Raw genomic sequence first — 14,580 nt, forward strand, 5'->3', positions numbered from 1 at the left:
TTGTGAAAAAAAAACACCTCCACCTTTCTAGTAAGAGTTGTGTGCAGCCCTGACAGGGAAATGGAATAATTGCTGATTAATAAAATTGTGTTCTTTATTTCTAGCTAGGCTGCGGGTTATTTTAAAATAAGTTTTAGAGCTGGATCTCTTTTGTCAGGGATATCCTCCACTGGGAAGTGTTTACTGTGGTTTTTCAGGAGTGTGGCCATTGCTGGGGAAGGGAGAGGGGAAGGGGATGAGGGTGCATGCAGGACACTCATACTTGGGTTTAAACAAGTTTTTAACCAAGTTCTTTGCTCCAGGCTGCAGAGGTGAGGGCAGGAAATCCTTGCAGAAGAAGAGCAGTGGTCCCTGCAGTGTTCTCCTGCCCTGCCTGCTCAGTGTGAGCTGTGAGGTGGCTGTGCCCTCGTGTGTGGAGTTTTATCTTCTTTTTTGCCAGGGTCGGGATTAAACGGCGAGACAGAATTCCTTGTTGGGACTCAGATGTTTGGTAGTTCTTATCTCTGTTGCAATCTCACAAACACTGAGTTCTACAGTACTTACACAAACTACAAATAGAGCCATACCCCTCTCTCTACAAAGGCTTTTTAAGGATAAAATGTCCAAATAAGAAATGGCACCTCAATTATTTTTACTTTAACCCAATCACCAACTACCCGTGCCTACCATGGAGAATTTTTTATCAATGACACAAAACCACCCAAACCCATGGAAAAGGAGAAGGAGAAGAAAGAAGGAGAAGGAGAAGGAGAAGGAGAAGGAGAAGGAGAAGGAGAAGGAGAAGGAGAAGGAGAAGGAGCAGGAGCAGGAGAAGGAGAAGGAGAAGGAGAAGGAGAAGGAGAAGGAGAAGGAGAAGGAGAAGGAGAAGGAGAAGGAGAAGGAGAAGGAGAAGGAGAAGGAGAAGGAGAAGGAGAAGGAGAAGGAGAAGGAGCAGCCTCCACCCTAAAACCTCCATCTTGTTCTATATATATATTACTATAATCTAAATCCTTAAACTCTAAGTTTCCCACCCTGTGATATCACACACTTCTATTCAAACTCCACACCCACAATCCCAGTTCCATCATTCCATTTTGGAAGCTTCTCCACAGCCTCAGGTCAATGCAGTGCTCTCCTGGGGGTCAGTGCCTGGCAGCACAGAAAGTCTGAAATTCTTACTGACCAGGGGTCCAACACTCGTGCTCCTCCATAAATGGGCAGCTCAGAGATGCAGAAATCCTGACAGAATTAACTGTGACAGTGCCAAGGTCAGGCCAGCTGGGAGGACTGTACTGAGATGTGCCAGGACAGGAATTCTTGCCTTTGTTCCCAGTAATTCTCTTTCCATCTGTTATTACTGGTATAGAAATATTTGATGCAGTGATTTCAGGTACAGAGACACCATGAAGCCTCAGACATATTGGCAGAAGCACCTTTTTTTTTATTATTATTTTATTTATGAGCAGTTTATTTTCCCCTTCAAAGTGATGGACTGAGAGTGAAGAAGTGCATCAATCATGTCCTACCTGGCACGCTGGGGAAAAAATATTTGTATGAAATAAATCAAATTTCACTTGTGGTTTCTGTGCATTGTCACCTCCCGGGGTGGATGACTTTGAAGGGCAATCCCTGTGTCCTTGGCATGGTTGTGCTGCCTTTGGAGAGGGCATTTCACCCAGCTGGGTGATGAACAGCCAAGCAGAGCTGCTGGAAGTGTGAGCCATGGAAGCTGCTGGAATAACCTGTGCTGTCCCAGAGCCAGGGAAATGTGCTGCTGTGCAGGTTTCAGCTCCTGCTAATGGAGATTATCATTCATCTAATGAAACCCAGCTCAGCAGGGAGCGCTCCTAAAGCCAAAAGTCACTCAAAGTCACACGTCTGGTGTGTTCTGACATTTATTTTGTGGTGGTGGGCTGCTCCTTCTGAGGCAATTTCTGTATGAAGTAATACCTTGAGAAAACACCACTCTTTTATGTGAATGAAATAGTGGCTGGGTCAGGTGCCAAGGGTGGGACTCCATTGTGCAGACACAAAAAGGACGTGCTTTAAACCCAGACAGCTCTTTGCAGAATCACAGTAACATTTAGGAATATCAAGACCTTTCAGACTCAGCTTTTAAATAGGATTTTTTTTTTTGTTTCATATCAGTCTTTTTTTGCAGAAATGTGGAAAAAATAAATGAAAGAAAGCCTTAAATCACTGTGTTTAATTTCTATTTAAGCATGATAACCTCATCAGAGGTGAGTTACCCAAAGCTTGGCTGATGGGGAGGGCAGTACAGCAAATGTTGGTAGTGTCAGTGGTAGAGCACATGGATGCTGAAACAGAAATCCCCTTGGTTTCAGTGGGTTGTGGATAAAACAAAAATGCTGTGCAGATCTTATCATACACTTGTTTTGTTAACAGCATTTTATAGTCTTCCTGTATTTACAAAAGCATTTTTTAATTGAATTAAAGAACAAATTATTTCTAATCCCATTTGAACTTGAAGACTGGGCTCAACTTGAAGATGAGACTTGGTTTCTCTTCAGCTTTTTCTGGTCTGTCACTGAGACACTTTTTAAGTCCATGGAATTCTGATTGAGTCTGTGTCATTTGTCTGTCAGTATCTTTACATGGACTTACCTGATAATTCCAGTAAATCGGTTATTTGGGAATATTCTGTGTATATATATATTTATATACACACATATATATGTGATATATACATATAGAATATTTGGGAATATTCTGTGTATATACATATATATACATACACATATATATGTGATATATACATATAGATTTTTTGGGAATATTCTGTATATATGCGCACACACACACACAACACACACACACATATATATCTATATCTATATCATCTATATCTATATCTATATCTATCTATCTATATCTATATATATATATATACACACACACACATATTAAACCAGGTTGGTCTCATGGCATAGTAAGATACTGTGTAGGTAGATGCTGTGTAGCTGAATGGGGAACTAAACAAGATTTATTATTTATATATTTGAAACTCTTTAATGACTCTTTAATGTTTCATTGCTTGTCCTTGCCAAAGTTCAGTGAATGGAGTGAGTTCGTGTCAGGCTGCCTCTATGGCAACTGCGTGTTCATATTCTCTGCTGGTTTGTTTTAAATATGAATTGTGCAGCAAGAGATGCATCAATATTTCAGGTGTTTTGAGCAGCCTGTACTGTATAGGAGGCCATGGCAGTGACTTCAGTGGGTTCATCCCTTCCACAGCTCTCTGCTCTCTCTGTGGGCTTTGGAAAGCACTGCTGGAGTTTCAGGTGATGATTTCTTTCCTTTTCTTCTTTACCTAAAATGCAAAAAGCCAGCAACAACAGCAGCTAAATGTCACTGTGAATGCCCCTGATGTGGGGTGTGTTTGTTTTTCAGTTCCACTCCTGCTGGCAGCTCACCTCACGCTCCTCAGAGCCTGCCGGAGCTCACCCTGGGTCAGGGGTGGCTTCGTGTGCTGGAAAAGTCTCTCCTCCAAGCCGAGCTGCCAAAGAAAGGCTCAGCAGTCTCTGTTGTTCGGTCTCAAGGCAGTTTATTGCAAGTTATCTAAAAGATTTTCTTCTGGGGCTGCTGTGGTTTGCTCACAGCTCAGGCAGAGGCACACACACACCCTGACATCCTCTCTGACTCCCGACTGCTTCTTCTCTCCCCCTCTGCCCAGGGCTGCTGCTGTCTTTTATATGGTACATTCCGTGTTACATGGGTACAGTTTGTCCCCAATGCCTATTACCTATATTAAATGGTGCTTTTCTATCTTTTATATGGTACATTACGTGTTACATGGGTACAGTTTTTCCCCAATGCCCATTACCTATATTAAATGGTGCTTTTCTACTCTAAACCAATCTGTGAGTGCCAACATCACCAAGAACATGGAGGTAAGGAAGAAGAAAGAGGGAGGACAGGGCAGGCCCAGATCCCTCCATCTTAAAACTTCTGACCCCATGTACAAAACCAAAACCCCCCTGTACAGCACTCAAAAATTCTTCCCTTTACTTTGTGACTACTTCTACTCTAATATCTAAACTTCTGTGACTTCTTGTTCTCCCTGCAAGGTTGGTAAATCATTCCATGGTTCAAACCCAAAATCACAGCTGTTTCCAGCTGCCTGCCAGGGTCTCAAATGCTTCTGACCTGGGCCCGGAACATCCAAAAATGTCTGAGGGACATTTTGAGTTCCCACAGAGCCCTGTCCTGGAAAGCTCTGGGAGCTGGTTACAGCCATTCCACACTCCATGCCAGGAGGAATAAGGCTCAACAGGAAACTGAGACTACAACTGAGGGGATTCGGTAAATCAATAACACCAAACAATTGCACCCCTCAGCTCCCCTCAGTAAAAAAAAATTACCATAAGTATGTAATGAATGTCATTATGACAGGACTGCCTCTTTATTTTATTGCAAGTTCTTATTTGCAATTATATAATTATATAATAATTCAAGCAGGGCATGGCTGAATTTCCTAGGTAGAGTAAATAAAATGAAAACTGGGTTCTGTTTCACAACAAATACAGGCTAACTAATTCTTAGACTTTGTTCTGAAATGTTTAAGTTGTGAAACTTTCAGTTATTGTTTAGAGATACCTGTGGAGTTTTGGGGTTTTTTTTGTTAGGGTTAAGATTAAAGGTGTAAGACCGTATTTCTTGTTTGGATTTAGATGTTTGTTAGTTTTTATTTATATTATAGTTTTACAAACTGTGAGTCTTATAGTACTTTAATAATTAAACTAAAAATGGAGTTGTATTTTTACAAGGTTTTTAAGGACAAACTGTTGAATTAAGAAATGACACTTAAATTATTTTCATTTTTAACATAATAATGAATTACTTGTGGTTTGCAATGTGCAAACAAATTTTTTATCTAATTACATACTACTTAAACTCATGAAGAAGGTGAAGAAGAAGGATTAGTTTTTGTTTAAAATTTTTATCTTGATTTATATATATTATTATATTTTAAAACTTTAAACCCTAAGTTTTCTGCTATGTGATATTACACACTTTTATTTAAACTCCACACCCACAATCCCAGTTCCATCATTCCATTTTGGAAGCTTCTCCACAGCCTCAGGTCAGTGCAGTGTTCTCTTGGGGGTCAGTGCCTGGCAGCACAGAAAGTCTGAAATTCCCAGCAGCATCCAGGGTTCCAACAGATACCAGGATAAATTCTTGGCTCAACATTTGGAGAATATTGTGGAATATTATACATTTTTTTAAAAGTTGTTGGCTAAAGCTGCTGCGAAATTGATTCTCTTGAAATGATTGAATGTCAGGTTTGTTTTCAAGCCTCAGATTGCTTAACTTCAGTCCTTACTACTCCTGTTTATTTTCAAAGCTGAAGTCATTTGTTGAAATGTGAATCATGCCAGAGTTTAGCTCTTTGGAGATTGCCTCATGTTTAAGTAGAAAGACTGAATTTAGAGTAATAACATCTCACTAATTAACAGCTAATGAGTATTTTGGTTATCTCACTCACACATACATGCACTGGACTTGGAGCAAAGAGTAGAAGGGTCTGTGCTGGGCTCTCTGTGGTTTCCCAGCTCCATTTCTTCTCTCCAAAAACTCCCAGTTGCTGATATTTGTTAGGGGAGCTTTTGGGGGAGGTTTAATCTCTGGATGGCCAAGTTAACATTTAAATTTAAGAAACTGAGTTTTTAAACTGGTTTTCCAGGGGCCAAGAGGCAGCTTCACTATAATGTAGCCAAGATAATTGTATTTAAATTAAATGTGTCATGTGAAGTCCAATAATGCATTTACCTCACCTGTTGCTGCATCAGAGATAAAACCCAGGAGCTCATCCTGTTCCAGCAGAATTCAACCAGGACAATGCTGTTAAATTCATGGGGACCAGAGCTGGAGTTTGAAGTATTTTTTGCAGTGGTGAATCTTTACTTTTTCAGAGAGGCATTAAAGCTGTCTGTTGATGTGAGCTGGGTGCTCTCCTCCTGAGGCAGATCCCTGATTGTGGGACCTTCCTCCAGCTCTGGCACAAATCTGTTTTTTCCCATAAAACACTTCCAGAATCCCCAAAGCTTCCAAGAGGTGATGCTCACATTCATCTTATGGGATTCCAAAGCAAATTTGGAAGATAAATAAGTGAATAATGATATTTCTGTAAATTACATTTATATTTAACTTACTTTTAGTATGGGCATAAATATTTGGTAACACTAAGCTGAGTGTGCACCTCTTAGAACACAACAATGGATTTTAAACTTCATCTTTCTTGTGTATTTATTGCAACAACACAGTTTAAAAAAATAATACAAATTCTTTCTTCCTTGTTTTCTTCTTCCCAGCTGCATGCTTATAAAGAATTAATGGTTGGGCAATATTTTAGTGTGCGATTTCAGTATAAACACTTCTACCATCTATATCCTTAAGAAATATCCTTATTCCTTATGAAATGCTCCCCAAGGCAGTATTTACATTTGATTATTAAGAAATGTTGTTTATCCACTATTGTAACCAAGGGTGAAATTCTTCTAGACCACAGTGGAAATAAATTATTAATATATGTATTGCTATTGCTTTCATTGGTGAGGTAGATTTCAGGTAATACAACAGCATTTTGTTAGATGTTGGACATGCACAAAACTGCTGTTCTTTAGCACTGGAGGTGATGTTCTGTGGTGTTCAGGTTTCGAGTTGTGCAGCAAATTTTTCCTTGTACAAGAGAAAAGCAGGGAAGGTACTCTAAGCTTTGGCTTGAGCAAAGAAAATGCAGAGAGGCTGATCCCATATTCATTCAACAACATCAGAGTGTCAGTATAATTTCTTTTTAATAACAGATTTATCTTTTTTTTTTCTTTATCTTTTCAAAGAGTTGGAATTCTCCTTTAGTCCAAAGCAGATAAATTCAGCCTGAGGGATACAAGGCATGGATTCCTGGAGGAATTTCTGTTTGTAAGGCCTGGATCAGTGGATTCAGTTCTGTCCCAGCAATTCTGGTGCATAAAAATTGCTCATAAACTCTCCTTCACATTATTTCATATCAAGTTAGTCTAGAGAAAGGAAAACTGATTAGGAGACCAACCAGGCACTCAAATATCTGACAACAGCAGTCTCCAGTACTCTGACACTTTTAAAACAATATAAAGTTTCTAAGCACAACATTCCAAATTAAGCATGTTTTCTAAATGAGCTACGTGGATAAAGATGAATGTGAGTGGTTGTTAGGAAGTTGTTCACAGGGCAATGAATTTCCACTGCCACTGTTGACTTTGAGAGCAAAGTTGTACCTGCTTAATAGGACTCCTTTTATATTGTTTGACAGCTGTGAAATGTGTACTTCTGAGTTTCATAATTTCAGTGCATTTTCACTTCAGTGTTGTAAATCACATTGTGCTTTTTATTACAAAATATCGTGGGGAGGAGAATACAAAGGTGGCAGAGAAGGGGAATTGTGCACGTGCAGCAGGTAGATTTAATTAGTATATTTGTGTGTTTCCAGGACATTGAAAGCAATACAGGAAGTTTTCTACAGACACTGATTACAGATATATCAGATATATACCTTTATTCTCTCTCCTTTTTTTCCTGCAGGGCCAAGGCTTTTCGTGGAAAAAAGGTCCATGGAGAGTATGACATAAAGGTGGAACAGGTAACAGACTTAGCCTGAATGTTATTTTATATCTGTGAATTTCTAGAAACACATCTATTTAATACATGTATGTAATCCCTCCCTGGAGGCATTTAAAAGCTGTGTGGATGTGGCACTTGGGGAGATGGTTTGATGGTGGCCTTGGATTAATGATAATGGAGATTATCTGAGAGGGCTTTTCCAACCTAAATGATTCCATGACTCTCTGTGCATTCATACAGAAAAAATCACCATCTTTGTACCCCAAACCCCTGACAATTAAGGAAATTTGATGGTCTGGGCTGGGGTAGAGTTAATTTCCCCCCTCGAGCTGCTGGGGGAATTGGTTTCCTATGTTTCCACTCACAGCTTTGGCTTTAGCTTTTTAGCTTTAGCTCTTGAATTCTGTTTATCCCAACCCACAGTTTTGTCACTGTTACCCTTCTGGTGGGTAAAAAGTTATAAAGTTTTCCCACTTTCACCCTCTGGGTGGGAATGGATACGGGGCTGAGCTGCCAGATGGGGTTAAACCACAACAGCCCTTTTTTGGCACCCAAAGTGGGCTCTTCTGAGGGGATTTTCACCATAATTTTCACAGCATGGAAAACATCTTGTATTCAGGGGTTGTTGCTTAGAGACTGTGAAGTTCACAGACACTCCATGAATTACATGTGGCAGTTCTGTATCACTAATTCCCCACTCAGGAATATAAATGTGCTCTGGGTGCAGTGCTAGCTTGTGGGGGTTTAAAAAAATCCATAATAAATAGGAATAGGCGTGGAGATAAAATTTAGGGTGCACTGGAATTATAGTTATTTTATTTAAGCTGAAATTAGGGATTTAAAGAAGTCTTTTCACTGCTTTTGAATCTTGAATTCCTCAAATAGATGCTGCTGTATGAAGCATCAGTCCTTGAGTTGCTTTGTCATTGGATTTTCAAACAGTGAGGGAAAATTATCATTAACTGTGTGTGTCCAGCTGATCTAAATTCACTCTAATGGTACAGCATCCACTCCTGACACCACTGAATATCTGCTGCCCTTGGCTTGGGAACATGGAAAGCTTTGCCAGGGGTCTTGGAGAGGCAGGAAAACGAAGACAACTGATTTGTCCATTCCCACCTAGACCAGAGCAGGCAGCTGACAGCCCACCCCATCCCTTTAACAGGAGCAAAAACTCAGGGTAAACCTTGAATTCCCCTCCTGTGCTGCTACAACTTTAATCAGAGAGACACTGCAAGTTTCTGAGCCACACAAATCCTTTTGTTGCTCATCAGCATACAAATAACAACTACTGCAGTGTGCTGCTGCTCATACCATTTATTGTAACAGTAATTATTTCATTTTTACACTGCCTTTCTCAACATACAATGTCTTCTATCACACTCTAAGCTTCTAAAATGATTTATTAATTGGAGATACCCGTTCTCAGTCTCGGAGTCGATTGACTGAGTCTGACATTTGCAGTGCCTACACAAATATCTCATTGCCCACACAAATATCTCATTCTCTCCCCATTTGCTCTGCTTTGCAATCAGCTCGGGAGCTGTGTCCCAGTGATCCCAGGAGCTGTGAGGGTGTCTGGGTTCAATGGAACCAAGGCCTGACTGCGGTGCTGAGCTGCAGCAGTGGGAGGAACAGCTCAGCCTCCCTTCCCTGAGCGCCAGGGTGGGAAATGCTCCCAGGTCTGCCCAAGGAACACTTGAAATAATTCCATTTTTCAGGAGCAGACTAACGAGGATTGTGACATTCTCTATTCTGTGCTTTCCTCGGGACAGCAGAGACACTTTTATTTATCCACCAGGAGACAGCTGGCTGCATTTCAATTCTTCTGCTGGGTGATGTTATTGTGAAGTGCCTTGAGAGACTAAGTTGGTGAAAGGCTGGGGATAAATGTAACACATCCTGTTCTTTCCTTTCAAATCACAGATTCAGAGTATGGGAGCAGCTCCCTTTAAATTCCCCATTTCCAGGGTGAGAAGACTTTTGAAAAAACACTTTAATGGAGAATTTTGTGAGACAATTGCTCATTACCACCAGGTCATTTTAAAAAAAGAGTAAATGCACATAAAGAAAATCAAAAGGGGTGAGCAGCATGAGGAGACCCTACATTCTATAAGAAAATGTTATTTTAATTCTGTTTTTGTACTATTTTCTTCAAAACTTTATGTCAATGTTTTGCCTGTATTAATCTCTTTGATAACATTGTGTAAAGCAAAAATATAATCCCTACATTGCTATGCAGACATGGAGGAGTAAATCCACTTGCTACTGCCCCACAATCCATTTTCACAATATTTTTTTACCTTTTGCTCTCTTTGGATTAAAACCTTTTGAAATGTGATGTGTCATACTTGACAAATAGTGCTGGATCAATGCCCTCTTGGTGCTGATTGTATTTCAAATGTAGATTGTCAGCACTTCAAGCCCTAATGCTGAAAATAAGGGACTTGGAAAATAAATGTAAACTAAGCCAGACTGACTAATGGGAGTCTTTTCTTCATAGGCAGAATTTTCAGAAATCAACTTGATAGCCCACGCTGATGGCAATTATGCAGTTGATATCCAAGTAATTCGAAATGGCACAAAAGTTGTCAGGTAAGAAAAACTCAATGGACTATCAGCAAAAAGCAATAAATGGCATCATGTGTGGATGGGAAAGGTGCTGAGTATTTTTGTTTGTGGATTTTGAGTGATGCCCCTCAGAGAGAGTAGAAAATAAAATACCTGATTTGTTACAACCTTTCTGTGACAGGGAGGACACATCTTGACACTGTAACCATGGGGGAAATGGATTTGTTAAGGGAAGGAAGTCCAGAATAAAGAATACATGGTTGAGAGTTGGGGTTATTGATTTGGCTTTTATGTTTGCTACAGAAGGACCCAAATTTGGTGATTTTGTACCTGCCAGACTTTTCCAGAATAACAGAATTTATTTCCAACATGGAATATTTTCTATTGAAACAGACCAAGTTATAATACACTCTCAAGGCAGTTCCTGGAATATTCCAGCCTGTTTGAAACATTTTGGTTTAAACACCTCAGATTTCCCAACACCTATTTTGTCTAAAAAGTATGATGCCAACAAAGGCAGGGTAAATTTAACTTTGGTTTTTTTCAGTGAGGACATCAACAGCCTCGTAAATGTGACGGAAGAAAACAGGGCAGAGGAAAAAATTAAGGAAGTATTAGAAAAGTTATATAATCAAAATTATTATATTGGCCAAATTATTAGAAAAATTATATCAATTTTTTTTATTTAAATTGTGAGAATTGCTCCTATTTTGGCTGGTGCATTTATGTGTAAGTGAAGAGCAACAGTTGTTTGGCTGAAAAATTGAATTTAAAGGCAGAGCCACACAAGTATATCCTGGATCTTCATGGTTTGCAGAACATATCTCCCAATAAAAGATTTGAATATGTCTACTCATTCACATAAAAGACCAAACAAACATACAAACAGAAAACAAAACAAAACAAAAAAAACCCAACAAAAAACTCCAGGAAAAATATTAAAAATAAGTTTATGCTTCAAAATTCCAATTCTTTAATCTCTGGCATTTTTTAAAAATATTGCAGTTTAATACAAAAACAATGATCTTGTGCCAAACCCGCAAGATTATTTCCTTAGAAGATTAAGAGATTTGATTTTTCTTAGGGTTGGTGGAACTTTTTACCCAATGATGGAAGTTTAAGAGCCAAGAAATCTTGATGGCTGCTCCCTAGTGGCTTTTCTGTACTATTCCAAAAAGTGTTTTAAAAAGTATCAAGGCCAAGTTACCATCAAAACATGTCAGGAGAAAATGAGGGCTGGGAACCTCCAGAAAATAACATCTCCAAAGATTTGCAGGTCATGAGAAAACTTGGTAAAAGTGCTGCTTGTCTTAGAAAAAAACAGACCTTTGTGCCATCAGATAACTGAGAATGAGATTACAATTTTATCATTTTATGGGTGATCTATTTACCCAACTAGAACTACCTGAAGCTGATAATTTTCCCTCAAATCTGGTGTGAGACGCCTGGGGATGTGGCTTGTGGTGTGAGAGAGAGGTGCAGGCAGGATGGGAGAGCAATTCTCTGTGTCTGTGATAATTGGAGATATTTGCTATCCATTTGAGGCCCAAAGTGACCTTATATCACAGATTTATGAGCAAATTGTTAGTCAGCAAAATCATAGAAATGTCAATGACAAAAATTTGCTAGTTTGGTTTAGTTTAGGAGGAAAACAATATTTAAGAGGCACTGACTTGTTTGTTTTCTGTGAATGAAAATCATGCCATGAAAAATTACATTTTCTGTAACATAATGCTGAGATTTTTGGATCTTGATGCTTGAGCCACAATTAAAATTTTCCTCCTGGCCTCCTTCTGTATGCAGTCACTCCAGCATTAATTACAGACCTAGAACAATTATGGGAATGTATCACATTCCTTTGAGGAGCTTTTGCAAAGCAAACTGTATTTCTTTATTTTTAATTTTTAAAAAGTACATTCCCTCCATTCCCCAATTGTTTCATTAAATTGTTCTTTGAGAGGACACTTTCTGTTCTTTTATTTGAAGCCACAATGCTGTCTGGGATGTGTTATCCTCCTTATTTTAATAAACAAAAGTTGTCTCTTTCTTTCACTGAGGGATCTGCAAATTTAATGAAGGCATGTGGGAACTGGAAAAACAGAAACTTCTACAGACACTGAAGAGTTTGATCTACCTTAGAAAAAGCTTAAATTAATATAAAAATAAAATACACAAATATTAAACAAAAAAGAATACACTTATGTTTCTATAATTGTAAGAAAAAATATACCTCAAGTAAAAAACTATATTAATAAAATATGAAGAGTTTAAAATATAAGAGTGTGGCTATATAGAATAAACTAAAAGTTTAAAAATTATAATAGAAACATATATATAAAAATATAACAAAAGCTGATTAAACAAAAATACAGTACAACAAAATTAAATAAAAATAAACCTTATAGCAAACCTTATCTATTAAGTTAAAGATTTATATATTACCTTATTACAAAAAAACTTGTAACTACTCTTAAACTATAACCAGCAACGTACTTTCATAAATCTCACAACCTCTAAAACTAATATTTATCTGAACACTAAATAATTCTTAACCCAAAAACAGTCCCATTAATACCAGCAATAAAGGCATCATTAATCCTCTAAGTATTACATTCTGCCTGGGCCAGTAAATTGGATTTGCATGTTCCAAACTCTCAGCAGCCCCATGAAACCTAGATCACAACATCTCAGAATTATGCTGCAGATATTTTTCGGGAATCCTGTTTAAAGGCAAGGATTTCTTTACAGGTTTTGCTCACTGAGCTTCAGTGCCATTTCAACAACTCTTGACAGCAAATCCTTAATGTTGCTTTTGCCAAATCGGGCAGGTTTGGGGTTTTTATTTATTTTTACAGTGGTAGTGGTAAAACACTGGCATAGATTGCTCAGAGCAGCCGTGGCTGCCCCATCCCTGGCAGTGTCCAAGGCCAGGTTGGACAGGGCTTGGGGCACCCTGGGGCAGTGGAAGGAGTCCCTGCCTTTCACTAAAAAAGAAAATGAGCTCTAAAAACTCTCTTCCAACACAAACACTTCTATGATCCTGCAATTTGAAACTCAAGAATCCAGCTAATCAACTTGGACTGCTGTATCCAAGCTGGGATTGCTGAACTGCTAAAGCAATTTTAACATGGGTTTTAATTGTTCTGTTGTTTTTGTTCTACCAGAGTGAGAATTCAGAATAATTTTGTAATCTTCAGAGTGTCTCACTCCAGTAAACAGCCTGCATTTATTCAAGGCGTGTAAATAATTTCACCAATTTACTATGATAATTTAATTTATCCTGCAGTTATACCTCTTTTAGGAAGTTGCAATCTTCAAGCTAGTAAGGGTTTTTTCCCCCTATAAAACTGGAATGTAGAAAAGACTCAACAGTCAAATTTAATAGTGAATTTCCCCTGTTCTGAAGGCTTTGTCTTGTTGGTTTGTGTTTTCTATTTTCCATAACCTTCTCCAGTAAGAAAATCTCAGGGTTGGTGTAAGGTGAAGATGGTGTCAGATTGTTGGCAAAGGTGCAGGGTGATAGGAGGAAACCACAGGGAGCAGCAGGGAAAATGCTGGTCAGATACCAGAGAGAAAAGGGGGAAATTCAGCTCTAAGTAAAAAAATTCATTTTGACAACTCTCTTGATCAAAAGTTCAGTTGTGATTCTCTCCATTATGGTCTGATTCCATTTGCCAGCAATGTGGTTGCTTCATCTCTTCTGTCCTTAAAACAGCCTGACAATAATTGTGGAAAAAAAAATGTTCCCCAAAATCCCAAGTTTGTGGCAGAGTCCTTTGATTTGCCTCCTTTAGTTTTGCTTGTCGCTGCTCAGAAAATGGAGAACACAAACTAAGGATATACCTAGAGGTTATAGATGAGATTTATCTGTCATCAGGAAAACAACCTGAAATCTATGGCAATTTCTCTCTCCTCTTAATAGAAGCCCATTATTGAGGGGATGCTGAACAGTGCTGCAGATTTCCATGAAGCCACCATAGCTCTTTTAATCTTTTATAATTCCCCTTTGGTGTGTTTTTCACAAAGCCATCGTGTCCCCTTCCATTTTTTCCCTTTGATTTGAGTACTTTTCACAAAGCCATCATGGCTCTTTACATCTTTTGTTATTTCCCTTTGGTTTAGTGTTTTTCACAGAACCATCATGGCTGTTTCAATTTTTTCCCTTTGCTTTGAGTGTTTTTCACAAAGCCATCATGGCTCTTTCCATTTCTTCCCTTTGGTCTGAGTATTTTTCATGATGCCATCATGGCTCTTTCCATCTTTTGTCTTTTCCCTTTGGTTTGAATATTTTTCATAATGCCATCTTTCCATTTTTTTCCCTTTGGTTTGAGTATTTTTCATAAAGCCAGCATGGCTCTTTCCACATTTTATCCTTTCCCTTTGGTTTGAATATTTTTCATGAAGCCATCT

At 38.7% G+C, this 14,580-nt stretch overlaps 1 protein-coding gene across 1 annotated transcript in view; it reads left to right on the plus strand.

Moving 5' to 3' along the window:
- The window catches only part of SYN2 (synapsin II), a 159,033-nt gene that overhangs the window by 50,550 nt on the left and 93,903 nt on the right, over positions 1 to 14,580 (plus strand). Inside the window, exons 2-3 of the mRNA XM_030283066.4 lie at positions 7,561 to 7,618; positions 10,103 to 10,194. Of these exons, the coding sequence (XP_030138926.4) occupies positions 7,561 to 7,618; positions 10,103 to 10,194 (150 nt within the window). The remainder of the gene's footprint in view (positions 1 to 7,560; positions 7,619 to 10,102; positions 10,195 to 14,580) is intronic.

This window comes from Taeniopygia guttata, chromosome 12 (genome assembly GCF_048771995.1).
Source record: "Taeniopygia guttata chromosome 12, bTaeGut7.mat, whole genome shotgun sequence".
NCBI lineage: Eukaryota > Metazoa > Chordata > Aves > Passeriformes > Estrildidae > Taeniopygia > Taeniopygia guttata.